Below are 21659 nucleotides of genomic sequence, written 5' to 3'. Positions count from 1 at the left end.
CAGGGCTGGGCTGGAGGGCGGGGAGGGGGCGGAGGGGGGACCCCAAATTCTGTCTGGACGGCCAGCCCTCCAGCAGGTTAGAGGCAGCGTGGCACCTAGTGAGGCAAAGCAGCCACAGGCCCAGACGTAGAACCTTCTAGAAGTCAGAACCGCTGGGCTGCCTTCCTGGCCTCAGGCTTTTTCCCCACAAAGGTGGCGCCAGTTCTGTGCGCAGCAGCCAGGTGTTCCCAGGTGTCGTCTCCGCAAGGGCAGGGCCTGGCCAGGCCCCGGCTCTCAGTGGTGACCACCGCTGAGCCTTCCCGCGTGGTCTCTGGGGACCGCAGACAGGCTGGCTCGCGAACACCGGCTTTTCCTGAGCTGTGCTGTCCGGGAAGCTGCCCTGAGAGGCCCCTCCTGGTGTCCAGCACCTGCTTCCCGGGGCTCCCGGGAGCCGACGCCCACTGTGCCAGTGTGCCCCAAGCCCCCGCCAGGTGACCAAAGGGGTCAATGACACCCTTATCCTGCTGTCATCTTGGGGAAGGGGCCGGTGCCCTGTCCCCATGGTCCCAAGTCAGGCATCGAGGTACACTTTTGTATGTACCCCCAAACCTCCGGCACTACCAGGTTTTGGACAGGACCCCGGTCTCCCCGGGCCTCCCTGGCGGTGACTGGGACACCACATGTGGGCCCCCATGGCTGAGCCCGACGTCAGTCCCTGCCCTCGGACTGCTGACTCTGCCCCTGGCACAGCCAGTTTCTCCCCAAACACTCTGTGGTCATTTGGGCCCCGCTGGCCTCACAGCCGGGCTGCAGTGGGGACGGCTGCGTTTGCCGGAGGTGCAGCCAGGCCCCCGGCACAGGCCCAGGCCCACTTCCCCCATGGCTGGCTGTCCTGGGAGGGGGCACGGACGTGGCCAGTCTGGAGCCCTGGGCTGGTGGGCTGAGCCGTCCCCCTGGGGACAGGAGAGGCAGCAGCGGGAGGGGGTCCCTCCAGAGGGCCCAGCACCGCCCTGCCCCGTGGCTCCTCCACACCCGCACCGTCTCCCCCCAGCAGCCGTAGGGCTCTGGGACCGGCAGAGCCCGGTAGCCGTCCAAGGCCACCACCCTGACGTTCCGTGGCTTTGCCCTGAGCAGCCACCACCACCCTGGCTGCCCGAGTCACGGCCACACCCCGTGTCCCTCGGCAGACGAAGAACACGCACAGAACACGGGACGCGGAGGAGCTCTTATATTGAGGTTCAGAGGTGAAAACTGTACAGAAACAGCAGAAATTGCCAGAACAGTTCGTATCTCTAGAAAACTCTTCACCTTCCCACCCACGACCCTCCCTCCCGCCAAGAACCGAGCAGAGTCTGGGTCCACCCATGGCTGGGACAAGCGGCTCACGCCGGGCGGCCCGATGGCAGGGCTGTGGGGACCAGGGCTATGTACAGCCTCCAGCCTGCAAGAGACCAGGGGGCCCGGGGCTCCCGCCCAGCTGCGGCCCCTGTGACCTGTCAGCCCGCGGTGGCAGGGGCCCCCAGGAGAGGCCAGGGTGGGCAGCTGTGCCCCTCCTCCACTGTCGCAGGCCCCCCAGGGCCCAAGTGGTGTCAGCCCTTTCTGCCCTCGCCAGGCACCCACAGCTTCTTGTCGCCAGGCACCAGGAGCCAAGGCATGAAACGTGGCTGGGCACTGCGGGCACCGCCAGCCTGGACCGCTGGGGGCATGTGGACACCGGCCTGAGCCCACTGCGCCTGCCCCTGGCGGCCCTGGGCCCCCAAAGCCACCTGAGCAGTAACTGTCTGCGGGCACCGGCCCGGAGGCCTAGCTGCTGCCGGCCGAGGGGCAGATGGAGCCACACATGGGCAGGGCGGAGCGCTCCGCCTCGCCGTCCTCCGTGGGCTCCACGGCATCCCTGGTCTCGGGGCCGGGGAGAGGCTCGTTTCTGAGGTCCTGGCTCCTCTTCAGCCTGGGGGCAGAGACACGAGGAGGGGCCGTATGCGCCCGCCAAGCCGCCCGGACACTTCTTGCTTCTGGTCCCACGACTCGCCCCAGAACTCATGGAACATGTCCCTCAGTGACACGGCCCGGGCGGCGCCTCAGGAAGCCCTGATCTGGGACCTCTGGGCACAGCAGGGAGCCTGGGAGCCCCAGAGCACCCCGCCTGACTCTGGTGGGCTGCGGCGTGGCCGGGGGTCTCAGCTCATTTCCAGCCAGAAGCCGCAGGGAGGCCGGACTCGGTGTGTGCGCACGCACGGCAGCTTTGCAAAGAGCTGGGCTGAGTCCCGCTCCTCACGTGGCCCTCTGAGCCCCAGGGTGGGGCACTGTCCCCAGGCCCCACACACTGTTCTTCCTGGCCAGAGTGCAGGGCCACCTCCTCCAGGTGGCCCTCCCTGCCTGCCCAGGCAGCGGGAGCATGCACCCCTCCCCCCAGCCATCTGTGGTGTTTCCGTCCCGCAGTACCTGGCGCTCAGAGAAGGTCTGTGTGAGTGACGGAGTGAGTTTGTGCCCGAGTGGTGGGAACGGTGGCTCTGACAGGGTCGCCCTGGAAGCCACCAGCCCTGCCCTGGGCCATGTGCCGCGTCTGTCCCCAGGAGGGTCCAGCCACTGGCCCCATTTGGAGCTAAAACGTTCCAGGGAAGCCCCTGCCCCACGCCAGAGCCTGAACAGGGACCTCCCACTGCTCAAAGCCCCCAAGAGAGGGGGGTCAGCACCCCGCCCGCGAGGCCATGCGCCCGCGGGGTCAGCATTCGGGTGGCCAGTGTCCCTCCTCCTGCCACCCCCAGCCCCAACACACACACTCACTTCTCTCTGTTGAAAATGACGAAGTCTTGCTGGATGGCATCGAGGCAGTCCTGAAGGTACTCGTTCTCCTGGGGACAAGGACACACGAAGGGGTTTGTCAGGGACGTGTCCCGGTTTGCTCAGGGCCCTGGGGTCGCGGTGAGTGTCTCCCCCCGGCCTGCACCTGTGGCTGGCTTTGGAGACCGCCAGAGTCTGTCTGGCAGCCGCGGTGCCTGGGAGGGGTGCCCGGTGCCACCGCCCAGCTCCCGCCTGCGGTGGACACGTGTCCGTGACGTCAGCGGAACCGCACCGGAGCCACCCCTGCCGGGCTCCCCTGCCCTGCCCGTCCCGTCTCCCCACTGGCCTGTGGCTCCTCACAGTCCCTCCCTTGTCCCTGGTACGCAACCCCCGAGCCAGGCCTGTTTCTGGGGGGGCCGCCATGCGGAGGAGGACTCGGGGGCCGCCCTGGGGAGAGGGTCTCGGGGGCCACCTGGGGAGGGAGTCTCGGGGGCCGCCTGGGGAGGGGGTCTCGGGGGCTGCCTAGGGAGGAGGTCTCGGGGGCCACCTGGGGAGGGGGTCTCGGGGGCTGCCTAGGGAGGGGGTCTCGGGGGCCGCCCTGCAAAGCCCACCCTCAGGAAAGGGCTGTGGACTCGGGCTGCTCTTGCCCAGATGCACAAGGACCCCGTAATTAGTGGCACGAGGAGGCCCGGTTCCCTGGGGTGCGTCGTGGGTGCCCTGGTAGTAACAGCGGAATATAAAGGACCTGCGAGACCCCCCCACTGTCCCGGGACTTTGCGCAGCCGGGCACCCGCCTGCCACCTGCACTTCCGCCCGTGGACACCAGGGGTCGCACCAGCAGCCCTGGGGGGGGCAGAGAGGATGGGAGCCCCACCCCCGGTCTGTGTTCCCTGAAAGACCGAGGTCCCCAGCCCTGCACCCCACTTCCCCGTGAGGAGGGGACTGACACCCTCTGCCCGGGAACCACACGGGGCCCCGCAGGCCCGAGGGGCTGCACAGGGGCTGGGGGCCAGCCATCGAGCCCGGCGTCACCGCTGTCACCCCGACAGCACACACACGGCAGCTGCTCTTCTGTGGACACCAGCTGTGCCCGTTGCCACGCGTGAGCTGCGTGCCCCAGAGGCGTATTCACACCCGAGCCCCGGCACCCGTGCGTGGGACCCTGTCTGGAGACGTCTTTGCGGACGCGGTCACGGTGAGACGAGGCTGCACGGGGGCAGAAGCCCTCACACCGCGTGACGGGTCCTTATAAGGGGACAGGCGCACACACAGGGAGACGGCCACGTGACGGCGCAATTGGGGATGGGAGTGACGTGTCTACACGCCACGGAACACCAGGACGACAGCCACGGACGGAAGCCAGAAGGGCCAGGAAGGAGCATCCTCGCCTAGAGGCTTCGGGGGGCACAGCTCTGCCCACACCACGCGCTGGACTCGGGCCCCGGAGCCACGAGCCCCCGTGTCTGTCGCTTCAGCCTCCTGCTGTGTGGTCACCTGCCCGGCAGCCTGGACATGGACGCACCTGGCCAGGGTGACACGGGCCTCGCGCAGGCGATCCCAGCGCTAACGGCCGAGCTCCCGGGGGCACCGCCCTCCCGCGTCAGAAGGGGCGAGGTGGGCGGGAAAGGCAGCAGGAGGGTCCTGGGCCTTCGCAGGACTGTGGGCAGACCACCCGCCGGACTTCCAAGACGCGCGGCCCGCCAGGGCCCCTGCAGGACGCCGCGGGGCCTCGGCCCCCACCCGGCACTCACGGACTGGGAGCTGTCCCGGCTGTTGTCCCGCGACTTGTTCTTGGCCAGACGCTTCTTCTTCTTGTGCAGGGGCCGCGACTCCAGGATCATCTCCTCCAGCTCGAAGGTGGGGTCGCAGTGCAGGCGGCCTTTCTGTGGGGACACGGTGCTGAGCCGAGGCCCCCGGGGTTGCCCACCGCCCAGCCCCGGAGCTGCGGCCCCCGCGGGCTTACGTTGGGTACGAAGCCTGGCTCCACCCTCTTCTCCATCAGCTCGTCCCACAGCACGGTGGCCAGTGACGGCACAGCCTGCATGTCCTGGAGGCAGGAGAGCCGGTGCTCGGGGTTCACGGTGAGGAGCTGCAACGAGGCCGCGTCAGACGGGCCACCAGGCAGCCCGCAGGACCCAGCACTGGCTGGCACCCACCCCGGCCGGGCGCCCTATGGGGGTGGCCTCGAGGCCTGGGGTGCAGAAACCAGGACCTCAAGGGCCACGGAAGTAAAGGTGACGCTGATTCAGGCAGAACAACGTGCTCAGCTCGGCAGAGTGACCCAAGGGACAATCTGACGTGAGCGGCGCTGGCCAAACCCCTGGTGCCCCAGGACCACGGATGGCATCCGCGGGGACCATCCTGCCAGGACCTGCCAGAAGGTGGCAGCCGAGGCCTGGCGAATGCTCTCCCGGAACACTGGGCCGTGGCTGCCCCAGCAGGAACCCCAGACCACTTCGTCTCAGCGTGGGACCCCCACGCTCCCGCCTGGCCCACCGCACACGCGCTGCTGTCTGTACCGGGGATGCCACCGACCCCGTGCAAAGATTCCCAGGCTGGGCTGGGGTGGGTGGGTCACCCCGTCCCCGCTTGGGCCCTCCTGAGCCAAGGGCCAGCTCTGAGCCACCTGGGCAGGTGTTGGCGGAGCTCCGTGGAGCCGAGGCTGCGTGGAGAGACTTGCCCAGGGCTGGGGAGAGGCCACCGGGCCGGGCCTCACTGGGCCTCACCTTGCGCAGCAGGGCCACCATCTCCTTGGACCAGGTAGGCACGTACTGGACGCTCACGGTGCTGAACAGCTGCACCAGGGACTCCACGGCGTTGCTCGAGTGGATGTCGTAGGGCCGCTGGGGACAGGGAGGCAGCGCTGGGCAGGCACCCCTTGCCCCCCTGCACCCGATTAATGCCAGGCACAGGTGCCGGCACCGAGGGCACCCCACCCTCCCACCCCAAGTGCGGGCACAGGTCTGAGCTTGGCCTCCACCCGGACGGAGGAGCCCAGGGGCGAAGCCGGCTCTGGACCGCGCCCTGCAGGTGTACGGGCGGGGGCGGGGGCCGCCTTCCCTGGTGGGGCCCCATGGGCTGGCCGAGGGGTGCGGTGCCCCAGGAAGGGAGGGAGGGCAGTATGAGGCCTGGGGCAGCACCCAACCTGGGCTTCAGCTGGCCTGGCCAGGGAAAGTTCTGAGGGGACACCTGCTAGGCAGCTCCTGGTCCTGTCCCCCTCCACAGGGGCAGCACGCAGGCCCCACCCACGGCCCTGGGACCCCACCGTGCGTCTGCGCTTCCTTCGCTCACTCAAGCATTTGATCAGCAACCCAGACGCTTTGCTAAAAGCGTGCGACCTCCCTGATGGAGAGAACAGCACCCCAAGGGCCACATGTGGGGCAGCCACATCCCTCCCCGGCACTCGGGCCACCCCCGGGAGCAGCCGGCCCGCCGTCCGCAGGAGCTCATACCCATCCTCGAAGCAGCTCGTAGGCCATCACCCCCACCGACCACCAGTCCACTTCGAAGGAGTAGCCAGACCCCCCGTTGACGAAGGAGTGGAAGATCTCGGGAGCTTCCGGACAGAAGGAAGGAGCAGCTGGGCTGTCACAGGGCCAGAGGGCCCAACCTGCACCAAGCCTCCCCCCCAGAACCCCCCCAGACCTCCCCACCGGAACCCCCCAGGTCTCCCCACCGGAACCCCCCCAGGCCTCCCCACCGGAACCCCCCCAGGCCTCCCCACCGGAACCCCCCAGGTCTCCCCCCCAGAACCCCCCATGCACCTACCCATGTAAGGCTTGGTACCCGCTAACGCCGTTGCCCGCTCCCCATCCTTTATGATGGTGGCGATATTGAAGTCTGTCAGGTGTGCGTGTCCTGCGGGGAGAGAGGGCAGCGCACCTGTGCCAGGCCCAGAGCTGCGTCCTGGCGGCCGGGGCACCCCCGCCCCCACCCTCCTGCCGGCACCGTGGCCTTCACACGCCCAGCCGCTTACCTCGTTCGTCCAAGAGGATGTTGTCGGGCTTGACGTCTCTAGAATGGGCAGAAGGCGGCAGATGCGTCTGGAGCCCACCCTCTTCCTGCCCTGGAACCCCTGGCAGAGGGGGCTCCCAAGACGACCCCGCACCCACCGAGGCAGAGGCCGGGAGGCTTGGCGGGTCCCTGGGGGGTGCCCCTGGGGGGGCAGAGGAGGAAAGAGCAGCCACTCCCTGCCCTGCGGAGGGGCCCATGGCCAGCACCCCCGCCCTGGGCCCAGACGGCAGGGGACCCCCGCACTGGACACAGAGGGGGCCAAGGACAAAAGCAGCTCCTGGCACAGTCTGTCCTGCCACGTCCGCGACCAACACGGCCTCAGTGCTCACTTTGCTCCAACTTCCAGACGCCCAGTCGGGGCCCAGTGACCGTCTGGTGCCTGAATAGCAGCCAGATGACAGAAGCCCCGAGGGCAGAGGTGCAGAAACGAGGTCTCTGGGACTTTATTTATACCTCAGAGACTTTTTCATTTTGGTCTGTGGCTACAGTTTCAGCCTAATTTCTGCTTCCTAATTTTATCTGCTTCCTAATCCGCTTCCTCTCTGCTTCCCAACCTCATCGCTTTAAGCTCACGTTAAAGCGAGCTTGAACCCCCAGGGACGTGGTGGACGGGCCAACAGAGGCCTGTGGTTAAACAGAACGCCACCTGATGTGGCCAGGTCCCGCGGTCCGTGCACGAGAGCCCCCGTGGGGCTGCTTGGACAGGGCCCACCCCCAGGTGGCCCCGGGTGTGCCGCTGTGGGGCTGAGCCTGGGACCGGCACCGACCGGGCGGGGCAGCCAGGGGCAGGGCAGGGGGCACATGTGGGGCAGAGGAGCCAGACCAGCCTCTGCTGGCGAGTGGACGCCCCTCAGGTGGCCCAGGCAGGCGCTTCCCCCGGCAGGTGTGCACACACCTGTGGATGATGTGCTGGCTGCGCAAGTAGTCCAGGGCCAGGGCCAACTCGCAGATGTACAGCCGCACCGTGTCCTCAGAGAACTGCACGTTCTGCTGCAGGTGGTAGCGCAGGTCCCCACCCAGGAGCAGGTCCACCACCATGAACATGTCCTCCTCGTCCTGGAAGGAGTACCTGCGGGCACCCAGCGGGGGTCTGGCACGCGCACGGCCGGGGAGCCAGACACGCTCCTGCCACAGCCGACACAGCTCGCCCAAGCAGCGCCCTGCCCGTGGCGCTGACTCCACCCCTGCTCGGTGCTACTCTGAGCCCAGCCCCTCGGCCCAGCTGGGGCCAGAGACACCTGTGAGTGACAACTGGAGAGCAGAAATAGCAGCGCACGTCTCCGGGTTGTTTTGGGCTGCCCTGATTTCCTTTTCTGTAAAATGGGGATAAAAATATCTGCCTTGGAAGATTGTTAAAGAAAATGAGGCAGTGTGGGTGAAATCCTTGGCCTGGTGCTGGGCAAGCGGCCGGCACTTAATAACTGGCAGCCACAGGGGTAGTGAGGGTAGTGACGATGGTGACGGTGGTGGTGATGGTGGTGATGGTGGTAGTGATGATGGTGGTGATGGTGGTGGTGATGATGGTGGTGATGATGGTGATGGTGGTGATGATGGTGATGGTGGTGATGATGGTGGTGATGATGGTGATGGTGGTGGTGATGGTGGTGATGATGGTGGTGATGGTGGTGGTGATGGTGATGATGGTGGTGATGGTGGTGGTGATGATGGTGGTGATGATGGTGATGATGGTGGTGGTGATGGTGATGATGGTGGTGATGATGGTGGTGATGATGGTGGTGGTGATGGTGATGATGGTGGTGGTGGTGATGGTGATGGTGATGGTGGTGGTGGTGATGGTGATGGTGGTGATGGTGGTGGTGATGGTGGTGATGATGGTGATGATGGTGGTGATGATGGTGGTGGTGATGGTGGTGATGATGGTGATGATGGTGGTGGTGATGGTGGTGATGATGGTGATGATGGTGGTGGTGATGGTGGTGGTGATGGTGATGATGATGATGGTGATGAAGATGATAGTGGTGATGGTGATGATGATGGTAGTGGTGATGGTGATGGTGATGGTGATGGTGATGGTGGTGGTGGTGATGGTGATTATGATGGTGGTGATGGTGGTGATGATGATGATGATGGTGATGGTGGTGGTGATGGTGATTATGATGGTGGTGATGGTGATGAAGATGATAGTGGTGATGGTGGTAATGGTGGTGATGGTGGTGATGGTGGTGGTGATGGTGGTGATGATGGTGATGATGATGGTGGTGATGGTGGTGGTGGTGACGATGGTGGTGATGGTGGTGATGGTGATGGTGATGAAGATGATGGTGGTGATGGTGGTGATGGTGATGGTGATGAAGATGATGGTGGTGATGGTGGTGGTGGTGACGATGATGATGGTGGTGATGGTGATGGTGGTGATCATGATGATGGTGGTGATGGTGGTGGTGGTGACGATGGTGGTGATGGTGGTGATGGTGATGGTGGTGGTGATGGTGATGAAGATGATAGTGGTGATGGTGGTGGTGGTGACGATGGTGGTGATGGTGGTGGTGGTGGTGGTGACGATGGTGGTGATGGTGGTGGTGATGATGATGATGGTGGTGGTGATGGTGATGATGAAGATGATGCTGGCTATAGCAAAACACTACTTTGAGGACCTCCTTCCACTTTGCAGTTTCTTTTGTGAGCTCCCAGAGATAACTGCAGTTGTTAAATGACTGGATCTTTCAAGAATAAAGTCACAAGAACTGTTTTTCATGGGATGTCCCTCTAGCTGCCCTCCACAAGCCTCCCACCTTCATCCTCAGTGAGGGGTGGCCTGGAAAGGGTGGTGTGGGTTGGGGCTGGGGAAGAGGGTGTGGGGACAGAGCCACAGAGCAAAGAGACCTAGGATGCGAGGCTCCAGGATGAGCCCGGGGCCCTGGAGAGCAGTGGACAAGGGCAGGTGACCTCCCACACCTGGAGGCAAGGCTGTGATGGCCCTGCCCCTCATAGCCCCAGAAGGGCAGGAGACATCCCCTGACAGGCTGGCCTGTGGGGCTGGGGACAGGTGCTGCAGCAGAAGGAGAAGGAAAAGCTTCAGCCCAGGAGCCCATGCTCCTAACCGTGGGGCCACACGGCCTCCTGGGCAGCCCCAGACCCCGGAAGAGGAAACCCGGGGTCTCCCTCTTTGTAAGAAGCGTCAGTGCCAACGTTGCTGCTGAGCATCAAGCCCAATGGCAGCCAGTCCTGGGAACTAGGGGACCAGCCCACAGTGAGCTCCTCTCCTCCCCACTGACCCCCAGGAGTAATCACCCCATTGAGGATGAGGTGTCTGACCCAGCCCTGACCCTCCCTGGCCATCGGGGGCGCTTGGTGCTTGGACGCCCCCTTGCCCTTGATGCTGAAGACAAGACCACTTGCCATAAAGCCAGGGTCCGCCCTGCCAGCCCTCAGCCTGCCTGGAGACCAGACAGCTGTGAGTGCCCCAGGGGGCCACAGTGGTGAGGACAGGGGCCAGGTGCCAATGGGGTGTAGGGAGGGGGGAGGACAAGGCCACGGCCACCCCTTGCACTCCCCACACTCGGGGCCAAGGCTCCATCGGCGTCTGTGTCCAGGGCATGAAGGCCGGGCTCCCAGCACAGCACGGCCCGGCTCCTTCCGCCCCAGCAACTGTGGAGTGGAGCCACGTGACTCCGCTTCTGAGCCACACCACACAGCCTCTGGGAAGTGGCCACATCCACTTTGGTGTCCTTCCTCCTACTGCAGTGACCCAGGTAAGCAGCCGGGCAGGTCTGGGCTCTGAGCGAGTCCCGGGGACAGCGGGCTCCAGACCCCCTGCCAACGAGGACGCCCGGCCGGGCTCTCTGCTATCCCTAAACACAGCCAGGCTGTCCCCCTTTAAGTTTGGCTAATGGAGAACCAGGTGACACATGGGATGACATAAGGGGGGGTGGTATTTAAATCTTCCAGGGGCTGCTGGGCCAGGACCAGGACTAGGACCACGAGTTTGTCACGTGACTGTCCAGCTGCCAGGAACACCCTGTGCTGTGCGGGAGCACAGAGCCACTACGGAGGCAGTCGGGGAGGAGCCTTGCATGAGGGAGGACTCCCGGGAGGACAGGCACGAACCCCCCCAGAAGCCTGCAGCTCCTGCACTCCCGCAGCGGGTCTCGGTGCTTGTTTTCTGAGAGGAACCCAAAGTCAGGCCCCTCAACTCTCCCTGACTGACAGTGTCCCTCCCTTGTAGGGAGGCCCCGGGCTTCCAGCAGGCCTGGGGGGGACACTGCGTTGACCCCAGCATGCCGTGGACGCCTGAGCCCTGCTGGCCTGGGGCGCGGGAAGGTGAGTGGACGGGGCGGGGCGGCAGGACCCGTGGGTGTCGGGGTGACCCCGTGGCATGAGAGCCAGAAGAGACGGCAGGTGCAGCCCCTTCACCAGCTTGGGGGGCGGGAGGTCTCCCTGCAGCAGGGCCGTCCCCGCAGGTGAGCTCACCAGAGGTTCACCAGGAAGACGTGCTCGACCTCCTGCAGGATCTCCAGCTCCCGGAAGACGTTGCGGACCTCGTCGCGCTCGATGCACTGCTGCTTGTTCATGTACTTCATGGCGTACATCTTCTCCGTGTCCCGCTTCTGCACGATGCACACCTGGAGGACAGAGGGCCGCTCAGCCCAGACGCAGGGACGCGAGCTCTGCGGCCCCCTCTGCCTCCTGGACGCAGCAGAAGCACCTCTGAGACGCCTGGGAAACACCTGAGACTCCAGACGGCAGCGGGACCGGCTGTGAACAGGCACCTCCCGCGAGAAGCCAGGACTCAGCCCAGGAGCACCCAGGAGCTCCAGCCACGACCGGGCAGGTGGCTTCACCTTCCCACATCCCAGTGCCGCCTTCCCGGGCGCAGAGGAGCAGCATCTTGGGGGCTGCTGGGGAATGACCGGGAGGACGCGCCTCGACAGGCCTTGCACCTGGGAAGCCGCACCAGCCACCCGCCCCCCTGCCCTGGACACGCACCACCTCGTGCCTCGGAAGACCCCCCTCCAGTGCCAGCAGGGCAAGAGGCAAGTCCCCTGCACATCGTCCTGCGAGGACGGAGGCTTGCGGGGCAGACCCACAGGCGCCCGGTTCCCATCACAACAGAGCCCTCCCCGACAGCAGTCCCTGGTCCCTACACGCTCGAGTGCAAAACCCTCCGAGCAGCGAGCTGTCACTGTCGACCAGCAAGGCTGGCATCGCGCAGACACCGCTAAGACGGCGCTAATTGCTCGCAGAGAGGATCAATGTGACAGAGCAGGGAGAAGCGTAAGACCAGCCGGGGGTCCCCTGTGGCCAAGCAACGTCAGCCAGAATCGAGGGCAAAGATCTCCAAGGCGAGCCGGGAGTTGCAGTACAAAATGGCGGCTACAGAGCCAGCAACCTTCCTCCCACGCCAGCCGTGGAGACACCGTCCCAGGACAGGTGACCAGGGCCACTCCTGAGGCCTCCACACCCTCTGGTCTCGGACGTTAAGGACCAGGAGCCCGGGGTTGGGGGCCTGGGGGAGGCGGCGGTTCTGGGGAGGGCAGTTCTGCCGGTGCTGCCGCAGGAAAAGCCTTTCCTTCTGAGGAAAGCATTTGCCAAGAAGAGTTTATGAGAAATGTCTTCTGGTTTAAGATTTTTGTTCAAAGAAGACCATGACTGAGACTGGCACACGGCACCCACCAAGTCCCAGGAAGCTCCCGGCAGGTGCCCCTGCTCCAAATCCCGGAATCCCGAAATCTCCTTTCTATCACGTGTCGCCCGAGGTTCCTCGCACTGTCCGGAAGGGACGCTGCAGGGTTCTCTGGATTTCTCGCCCCATGTCCCGCCAGGGGGTGGACACTGGCCATGGACCCCGCGCCCTGGCTGCAGGGCTTCTCCCCCGGACCAGGGGGCCGATGTGCAAGCCATCCACGGCGAGCTTGGCTGTGTGCTGGAGGCTCAGGCTGGCCTCAGTTCCCCCTGCTGTTCAGCCCTCCTCTGCTGAGCCCTCGCCACGCTGCAGAAGGGCCCCGATGGTGCCATCCCTGTGGGCTTCCAACCCTCACCCCCGATGCCCTTCTCTGCCTCAGAGACTCTGGCAACTGCCCCCAAAGCCCCACTGCAGGCACCCTTTGAAGGTGTCTGCGTGTTTTGCTGTCGTCTTTGGTAACCTGAACCCATTTTGGGGCCATCTGGAAAGGCACCCTGCTGGGACCAGCTGGTAATTATGGAACCTGCAGGCCCCGGGTCTCTCTGACGTCCGCTCGATCGAAGTTGCCAGCAAATCCTCCCTTAAGCAAAGCTGGCTTCACTCCAAGGCCCTCCCGCTGCCAAGGCACACCGCCCTCGGGGAGCCCACCGGGGCTGTAGGGGGGAGCCCACCCGTCTCCCGCAGAAAACCCAGAGGCGTCTTCCCCCCTAAGTGGGCTGTGGGGTTCTGCCCACCAGGCGGCATCTTCCTGCTCCACCGCAATTCTAGAAAAGCTGTGAGCCTGCGTGGCAGCCCTGTGCAAGGGGACCCGCCACGCTTCCTCCCTGGTCCCCTTGCAGTGACACCTCCAGCCGCCCCACGGTGGGTCCACGTGTGCCCCCAAAAGACCCAGGGCGTGGCCTCGTCTGGAGTGAGGGTCGGGGAGATGTTGTTCAGCTGAAGACCCGGAGATCGGATCATGGGTCCGGCCGGGCCCTGAAGCCGAGCACGGTTTCCTCTCAGAGACAGTCGGAGACTCGGGGCTGGCGCAGAGACGTTGGAAATTCTCTCTCCTCGGTCCAAGAAGCTTTTCCAACACATTTGTGCAAGGGCTGCCATGTCCCCAGGCCTCAGGGAGCCCAGCGCAGCCACCATGTGTGACACGGCGGGAGGAGGGGACAGAACCACACTGCTGCGTCTCGTGCCTGGGGGCAGAGTCAGCCCGCTAAAAAGGGACGGCATAAACAGACACCGCGTGGCCAGGCCCCCTGGGGACAGCTGAGGGGAAACTGTCCCCACAGAGTGACTCATCCTCCAGACCCTTCTGAGGCTCGTTAGGCCTCTGGGAGTGATAATTACCCTCGATGCCTGCACAGCGCCGGCATCAGGAAGGCAGGCCAGCCCAGCGGGAGGTTTGGCGGATGGGAGGGACGGGGACCAGCCGAGGACCTGTCACCTGCACACCCTTGCGGCCGGGCGTGGGCGTGGCCTGGCCTCTGGGCCAGCTGCTATTTTGGCCTCCAAGTGTCATGGCGGCTCCTGGCGCTCAGGTGTCGGCCGCTCGGTGGCCAGTCTGGTGCCCAGCGCCCGGCCTGCCCCGCGGGAGGGGCGCCCACAGCCTCACTGGCGGACCCGGAAGACGGTGCCACTGTCCTGCCTCGCCGCGTGCCGGGCCCGCCCTGCCCCCGGGCGCTGCCTTACCTTGCCGAAGCTGCCCTTGCCGATGGCGCGCAGGATCTGGAAGTGGTCGAAGTTCACTGCGGAGTAAAACAGAGGACGCCAGGTGAGGTGGCAGAACGGCGTTGGCACAAGCCCCGCCCTGGAGCGGCTCCCACCCGGCAGCCCCGCAGCCTGCCCAGCGTGGACGTGAGCCCACGGTCACTGCAGCCTCCGCCACTGCCAGCACAGAGCCGAGGACCCAGGGCGGCGTCCCCTGCCCACCCCAAATCGGCCCCATCGAGTCTGCCGTACCGGCCCCTCCGCCATAACCCTCTCGTCCCAAGCCGGCCCTGATAAAGTCAGAGTGTTTGGCCGCAGGGCCGACGCCGGTTCCCGGTGCGGCACCGTCTCTGCGGAGAGCAGAACAGGCCTGGTGCTTGTTTCAGTCCCAGACTCAGATTCTCTCGCCCGCGTGGGGACTTCACACCCCAACGAGCATTGGGGAGTGGCTGAGCTCTTCTCCCCCGAGACTGAGACGAGGGCCTGCCCCACGCGAGTGCCTGGCTGGGACCCGCCGTCCACGCCGTGGTGTGGGAGGGACAGATGCTTTCCAACCACCAGGCGTCCCCAGGAGCTGAGTCCCAGCGAGATCCCAGGTTAAAACGCAGCCTTTTCATCAGCCAGGGCTCTTAGTAAAACTGACAGGAAAATGCCCCCAAGGAGGACGGCAGAGATGGGCTCAGGAGAGTAAAAATAGACCTGCCTCAGGGCGCCATGAGTCACCGCCATTGTCACCAGCCCCACAGCACGTGCACACCCCGTGAAGGCATCCCCCGCGGGTCTGGAGGGACGGCTCTGCTCCTGACACCCGGCCCCTGACACCCTCGGAGGCCCAGGAGGCGGGTGCCCATGGCCACAGGTGAGGCCACACAAGGGCGCCCAGGAGGCCCCGGGCCTCAGCCCGCTCCCCACACGGGCGCCCTGCCAGCATGGGGGTCACCTGGAAGCGGCGACAACAAATCCAACGTCACAGGTTGTGGAGACTCGTGCAGAGGCTGGTTAAGTTTTGTCCCATGTCCCATGAGCCAGAAAGCCCCCATGAGGAGGGAAACCGTCCCCTGGGGCTCAGACCCTGCACCCTGCGAAGCTGTGCAGCCCCCGGAGGTTCTGGCCACTCGTGGGGCCGAGGGGCTCATGCTCAGGCCCCTGCCTCGGGGGACGCCAGGCCGGGCAGAGGAGCCGGAACCGGCCCGACAGCTCCTTCCTGCAACAGGTGCCTCCCCTGTCCCCTAGGTGCCGTGGCAGCCCCCCGTGTAAGCAGGAACCTGCACACAGATGTCATCCTGTCACCGGGCCCTGTGCGCCAGGGTCTGCTGGGAGCAAAGACTCAACCGGCTGGGAGGGGCCGGGCTGCCCCGACTGTGGACGAGCCAGAGCCGGGCACTGGGCACTGCCGGGAGGGAGGAACGCGGAGCTGGACGGTCCTGCCACACATGCTGGGGACGCAACACAGAGCCCCAGGGGCAGCCGATCACTGACCCTCTTGCTGGGGCCCGAGCCTCTGTTTGCCCAGCCTCCGAGGACATCTTGAGACCTGGGGCAGGAAGGTCAAATGCCAAGTAGGGCAGCGGCTGTGGCCTCTGAGCCCAGACTCCTCAGTCCCAAGGGGGCTCGAAGCCTCAAGGTCGGGCCGGGTCCAGGCGTTACGGGTCTCGGAGGATCCAGCTGGCAGGTGGCGGACCGTGTGGCCAGGAACCCGCAGGGTCACCCTCCCCGGAGTCCTGGTTCTGACGTGGACTCACGAGGCCACAGGGCAGCTCTCGGCACCCCTGGGCCGCACTGAGCTTGCGGGTGGGGCTCCGCTCCGCCAACGCCACGGCCCGCCCAGGACAGGGAAGGGCAGACGGGGGTCTCACTGCGGGGACACACCTGTGCCCCAGGCCCGATCCCGGAGCAAGGCCTCACCCGGCCTTTTCTCTGGAACAGACACAGTCGGGACGCGGCTGGCGCCGAGGCAGAGCTGAGGCCTCAGCTTCCAGAACAATCTTGGTTCTCCTGCCCAGGAACGCGCCCAGGGCCTGGAGTCCCGGCGCCTGCCTCCCCCAAGCCGGACCCCCCTCTGCTTACAGTAACAGCTTCCGCCCATGAACCACGTCCAGTGGCAACTTCCCAGACTGCTGCTGCTCGTCCTGGGTCCTGCCTGTCCAACAGTCTGGACCGTGTCCCGGTGTTTGATACCCTCGTCCTCAGACAGCGCTGAGACTGTCATAAATCAGTGATCAGGGCGACTGCTAGATCAATGGCGTATCTGCAGGCTGCCGCGACTCGGCCCCTGCCCAGCCCGTGGGGAGGCCCCGGGGACCACAGGGATCACCCCACGGCTGCAGGACCTCAGCTGGGGGTTCTCCAGCCGCCCCCATCACTGTGGGCAGCGACCCCTGCGCCCGGCGCCCAATCAAGCCTGGTGCCCAGAGGACAGAGGCCCCGGCCATGCACAGGAAGGTGGGGCAGGAGGGAGAAGAGACTCAGGACTAAGAGGAGGTGCAGCCCGGAGGCTTCCTGAAAACAGAGGGGGCGTGAGGCTCACTGTGGGGCCCACGCGGAGGGCTGGAGGGGAGTCGGGGGCCGTCTGCGAGGCAGCGACAGGGAGGCCGGGCCTGACACCCCTGTGACCCACCCAGCCCACCGCCCTCCAGGCCCCTCTGCAGACGCCAGCAGGGGCCCAGCGCCGAGGCCGCACCCAGGGGACCTGTCCGTGGCCCTGCAGAGGCCCCCCAGACCTCGCGGAACGGGCACTGGGCCGGGTCGCAGGTGGGGCTGGGGGGTCCTGGGCACCCCCCACATGGGCTCGGGCTCCCACCTTCCACCGCGAGCTCTGGGGAGCCCACGGGAAGGCCACGTCTGCCATGCAGCCTGCCCGTGGCCCCAAGGAGGCCGAGGTCCAGCCGGCTCTGCACAAAACCGGGGCCCTGGAGCAGAAAGGACGCCGACGCCAGCGGCCTTGGGAATGACTGCAGGAGGCGCTGCCACCCCCGGATGTCCCTTGGGGAAAAGACGCACCATCATGGCCACTCTCCCTGCTCCCAAGGTGCCGTGGGAGGGGCCCTGCTGCACAGCCCCGGGGCTGCCGTGGGGAGCAGCACCAAGCGCCTCCGCCCGGGACCCCGTCCCACACTGACCCAGAGAAGGGGGAGGTCAGCGGCGGGCGGGGCCGGCTCCAAGGCTGTGCCATGTCTGCCCCGCGGGAGCTCAGGGCTCATTTTCACACACTTTAGCACCTGCACTAAGTCACAGACAGCTTTCCCAGAACTGTCAACTGCACACAGACGCTCCTCACGCCTCCCTGTTCCTAAAGTGACAGGCGGGCTGTGGCCTCGGAGCCCCCTCCAGGGCTGTCTGCGAAGGACAGGAGCCACGCGGTCCTCGCCTGGGGCCGGGCAGGGGACAGGGGCTGCCTTCCTCAGGGCCGGGCCTCCAGGGGACCTGGACTCGGCCGCAGTCCACGCGGCCAACACTGGTGTCCGGCGGTTCCTGGAAAGCAGCCGCCTGCTCTGGACACGCGTGTCTCCCCACTGCCCCCCACCCGAGACCACCCACACACCTGGGGCTGAGAAAGGCCATTTCGTCATGAAGGAATCTTATCCCCAAAATGCTGATGGCTGGAAAATATTCACTTCGATGACAAGCATTCAGCCCACAGCACGTGAGCAGGGTCACAGGTCGGGAGGCGCTTCCTGGGGTGCTGGGCAGAGCCGGGGCGGGGACGTGGGCGTAGCCGACTCCCCCAAGGCCTGCACAGGGGCCCCTGGCTGGGACGGGGAGACCCCAGGGTCGAGGTGCCCCATGACCTCCACGCACTGGGGCCTGGGGGGGGCCTAGGGCAGGGCCCGGTCACAGCTGGAGCAAAGCCGCCCTGGTCCCACCTGCTCGGGAAGCCCCTCCCAGGAGCAGACCCTTGTGGCCCTGCGGGACAGTGCGCCCTGGTGACAGGACACACACTTGCTACTCTCAGCCCCCACGGAGCCACCGGTCACCATCCGGCACTGCCCCTCCCCACAGAATCTCCTGCCCAGCAGGGCCTCCTGCTCCCCAGCCCTCTGGGGGGGGGGCTGCCGAGCTCCCTGCCCTCCCAGAGACCCCGCCCAGGGCTGGCTCCTGGCTCAGGTGCCCAGCATTGGCTGGCAAGGCCGGTGGTCCGAGGGTCCTGCCAGACCCCCGAGGCAGAGCCTCGCCGACTCAGCAGCTGTGGGCAGCCAGCCGCACCACGGCCTCCCAGCCCGTCCTCGCGGGTTTCAGCCCAGAAGAAAACAGGTGCTATTTGAAGACTAATTGCTCCGAGCGCCTCTTTTCAAAACGTAAATTGACAGGCGCTGTCCCCTGTGTGACCAAGATGTCCTGGTAAACTAGGACAGCGCCCACCCGGCCCAGCACGCCCAAGCTGCTCTCCAAAGTGCACGAGAGTGGCCGAGAACCTCCACGGCAGGGCCACCGACACGTCCCTCCACACACGCTGGATTCCCTGTGAGTTCACCAGCCTCGGGTGGCTGGGCGCCCCGGGGAAAGCAGGGCTGGGTGCAGGGCACAGGCTGCAGGGCGCCAGGGACAGGCCAGACAGTCGAGGTTCCTGGAGGGGCAGCCCTGGGGCAGGTCCCAAGGGAGCCACCAGGAGGCAGCTGGAGCCCGGAGAGGAGGGTCCGGAGAGCCTGTGGGGCACTGGTGGGCCGGGCAGGGTGAGGGGCGGGCTGCAAGGGGGGGTCTAGAACTCACTCTCAGCCCCGGGGACAGCGTGGGGCTGGCTGGGGTCTCCGGAGGTCTGTGAGCAATCAGATGCCCCAGAGGCCGGGAGTGTCACATGCCACCTGGCTGGGAATGACAGTGACTCTGGGAAAGTGTGTGCACATACATGTGTGTACACAATCATGTGTGCTCACTAGTTTGTGCATGTGTGTAGACAAGTATGTGTTTGCATGTGTGTGAATATGTGCCCGTGCATCACACTTGTGTGTGCTCAGTGCACACATACATGTGTACTCTGTTGTGTCTGTTTGTATGTGTGCATGCCTGGGTGTGCATATATACCTGTGTGCTTTGGTATGGGTATCCCGTGTGTACATGCATGTGTGTGCATGGGTGTGTGTGCATGTGCACTTGCATCACCCACTTCCATGTACTTGTGTGTGCATACACTTGTGTGCTTTGGGGTATGTTGTGTGTGCATACACGTGTGCTTGTGTGCCCAGGTGTGTGCATACATGTGTGTGCTTTGGTATGGGTATGCCATGTGCACACACATGTGTGTGAGTACTGCCCACTTCTCTGTGCAAATGTGTTTGTGCACTGCATGTGTGTGCATTTGTGGCATATGTGCACTTTTCCATATGCACATCTGTACATTTACATGTATTTCATTTCAAGTATGTGTGTGTACTTTTTTGGGGTTTTTTTGTTTTTGAGACAGAGTCTCACTCTGTTGCCTGGGCTAGAGTGCCGTGGCGTCAGCCTCGCTCACAGCAACCCCACACTCCTGGGCTAAAACAATCCTCCTGCCTCAGCCTCCCCAGTAGCTGGGACTACAGGCATGAGCCGCCACGCCGGGCCACGTGTGCACCCTGGTGTGTGTGTAAACTGAACTGTGCCCAAGGCCTGAAGACAGCCTTGCTCACCTGAGTTCCAGGTTCACAGCGGGGCACAGCGAGACCCTCACCCCAAAGCCTCCCCCGCCCAGGAGGGCCTGGAAGAGCCTCAGCGGCAGCACTGCTGGGGGTAACATGGCTGCTTCCCCCCTTTTCCCAAGCGGACCCGGAGCCAGGACTGGGAGAGCGTTCCCACCCCGCGTGGCTCCCCGCATGGCACCACCCCACATGGCTGCCACCCCACGTGGCTCCACCCCCTCACCAGGCCAGGACGGTCTCCCCCGGGAAACCCTCACCACGAGCTTTCTGGGGCGCAGGCCTGTGGGCGGCTCACTTCGACCGGCCCCAATCCACCCATTAGGCTTCTCCCGGCAGGAGGTTGCCATGGTTTCCTGTCACTGGCGCGGCTTCAGGCTTCAGCATCGGCTCCAGACCGAGGGCAGAGCACACGTGTCACAGGGCCCGGGGCACGCCTGTCATGAACACAAACCGCACCACGTTTGGTTCGGGCAAAAGCCTGGAGCCGTGGAGAGGGAGTCACGCGTTTCCGCGGCCTGCGTCAAAGTCGTCCCCAGAGACGACCGCCCTACCCCGCTCAGACGTCCCTGCTGCCCCCAGCAGCCTCAGCCCGGACCCCAAGTTGGGCAGGGACAACGGCACCTCCTCGCTGGTGGCCAGCTGGAGGACGAGGACGTGGCATCGCTGAGTGGCCACGCGGGAGGGGCAGGCAGCCGCCTCTCAGCCTCCGCCAGCTCCCCTGTCCCCAACGTCCCCCACACTCTCCCAGGGGCACCCAGGCTTGCCTCTGAGGACACGGCCCCAGCTGGCCAGGCCTGGGCATTGCCACGGGGCCTGCTCTGAAGCCCCTTTAACTGGGGTCGTGTCACCCCAAGGCCGCCCCAACCCCTCTGCAGCCAGGCCCCAGGGCCTCGGTCCTGCCCTTGCAGGGTTTGGGGACCTGCAGAGGCCACCTGGGCCCCACTCACCACGTGCACATCACCACGTGGAGGGGGTGGTGTGGGGCACCGGGGGGGGGGGGAGACAGAAGGCCCAGCTGAGGTCAGCCTCCAAGACCGCAGCGCTGCCTGTGGGCCCGGACATGGCCCGGCATGAGCCCAAGGACCGTCCCACAATCCCGCCAGCAGCTCCAGCCGGCGTCGGCCACTCGGCTCTGCCTGCCCCCAACCCAGGCCTGGGGGGCAGGGACAGTTCCAGGCCAGCCTCGGGGCTAAGAGCCGGACCACACAGCGGCGTCCCCTCATGGGGAATGTCCTTGGGGGGAACGAGGCACCTTCACCCCCGCCAGAGCCAGGCCAAGCGCCCAGGGGCGGCATCCTCAACCCTGTGCCGGCCACACCGGCTCTTCAGTGCCAAGACAGCCGTCACCCCGTGGCAATGCCCTGCAGCCCGTTACAACGTGGCAGAGAAGCTATTTCTAAACTGCCACAGAGAGAAAGGGGCAGCCCCGGCCCCACACTAGGTTCGTCCCGGCATCGACCCCGCACAGGAGCGGCCAATGCCACAGCGCAGGTGCACGTGTGTGCAAAGTCCAGACGACCCCGGGGGCCGCCCCTACCCGCCGGCTCATCCCCCGCCCCCGCGCAGTGCCCGACACCCCGAACCAGCAGGCGGCTCAGGGCCGGAAGCCCCCCAAAGCCAGCCAGGTGGGACCCGTCAGACAGGCACAAGTGTCTTCTCTGTTCACACTCAGCCCAGTTGCACAGAAGGATCCAGGCAGCGGTGCTGAGATACGGACGGTGAGGAGCCCGGAGCAGCCCCCGGCCGCCAGCTCTCCCTCGCGGTCCCGCCTCCCCGGCCGCGCCCGCCCTTCCCGCCGAGGCTCTCGGAATCAGGATTCGGTCACGGGCAGCCAGAGCACATTAAAACTCCTACAAATCGATTATAGCACGGCAAATGGCCAAGTAAAAATGGGCAAAGGTTTGGTCGGACACTTCGCCAAGGAGGAAACA

The 21659-nt window shown here is 65.4% G+C and overlaps 1 protein-coding gene across 4 annotated transcripts in view; it reads right to left on the bottom strand.

The window, feature by feature from the left end:
• Positions 1–1587: 1587 nt before the first annotated feature.
• STK32C (serine/threonine kinase 32C) overlaps positions 1588–21659 on the bottom strand; it is a 44644-nt gene continuing 24572 nt past the window's right edge. Inside the window, exons 1-12 of one of the 4 annotated variants that reach the window (XM_045568364.1) lie at positions 14369–14435; positions 14099–14154; positions 11206–11357; positions 7670–7843; positions 6737–6774; positions 6529–6618; positions 6213–6316; positions 5487–5603; positions 4724–4849; positions 4512–4643; positions 2764–2831; positions 1685–1927 (exon numbers count right to left, since the gene is read on the bottom strand). In XM_045568364.1, coding sequence (XP_045424320.1) covers positions 1783–1927; positions 2764–2831; positions 4512–4643; positions 4724–4849; positions 5487–5603; positions 6213–6316; positions 6529–6618; positions 6737–6774; positions 7670–7843; positions 11206–11324 — 1113 coding nt within the window. In that variant the 5' untranslated portion in view covers positions 11325–11357; positions 14099–14154; positions 14369–14435 and the 3' untranslated portion in view covers positions 1685–1782. Of the gene's footprint in view, positions 1928–2763; positions 2832–4511; positions 4644–4723; positions 4850–5486; positions 5604–6212; positions 6317–6528; positions 6619–6736; positions 6775–7669; positions 7844–11205; positions 11358–14098; positions 14155–14368; positions 14436–21659 lie in introns of those variants that run through there. The other 3 variants (XM_045568361.1, XM_045568363.1, XM_045568362.1) reach the window with 3 other exon arrangements.

Source organism: Lemur catta, chromosome 14 (genome assembly GCF_020740605.2).
Source record: "Lemur catta isolate mLemCat1 chromosome 14, mLemCat1.pri, whole genome shotgun sequence".
Lineage (NCBI taxonomy): Eukaryota > Metazoa > Chordata > Mammalia > Primates > Lemuridae > Lemur > Lemur catta.
The sequence above is the reverse complement of the archived record's forward strand: the minus strand, read 5'-3'. Positions and strand labels throughout refer to the sequence as shown.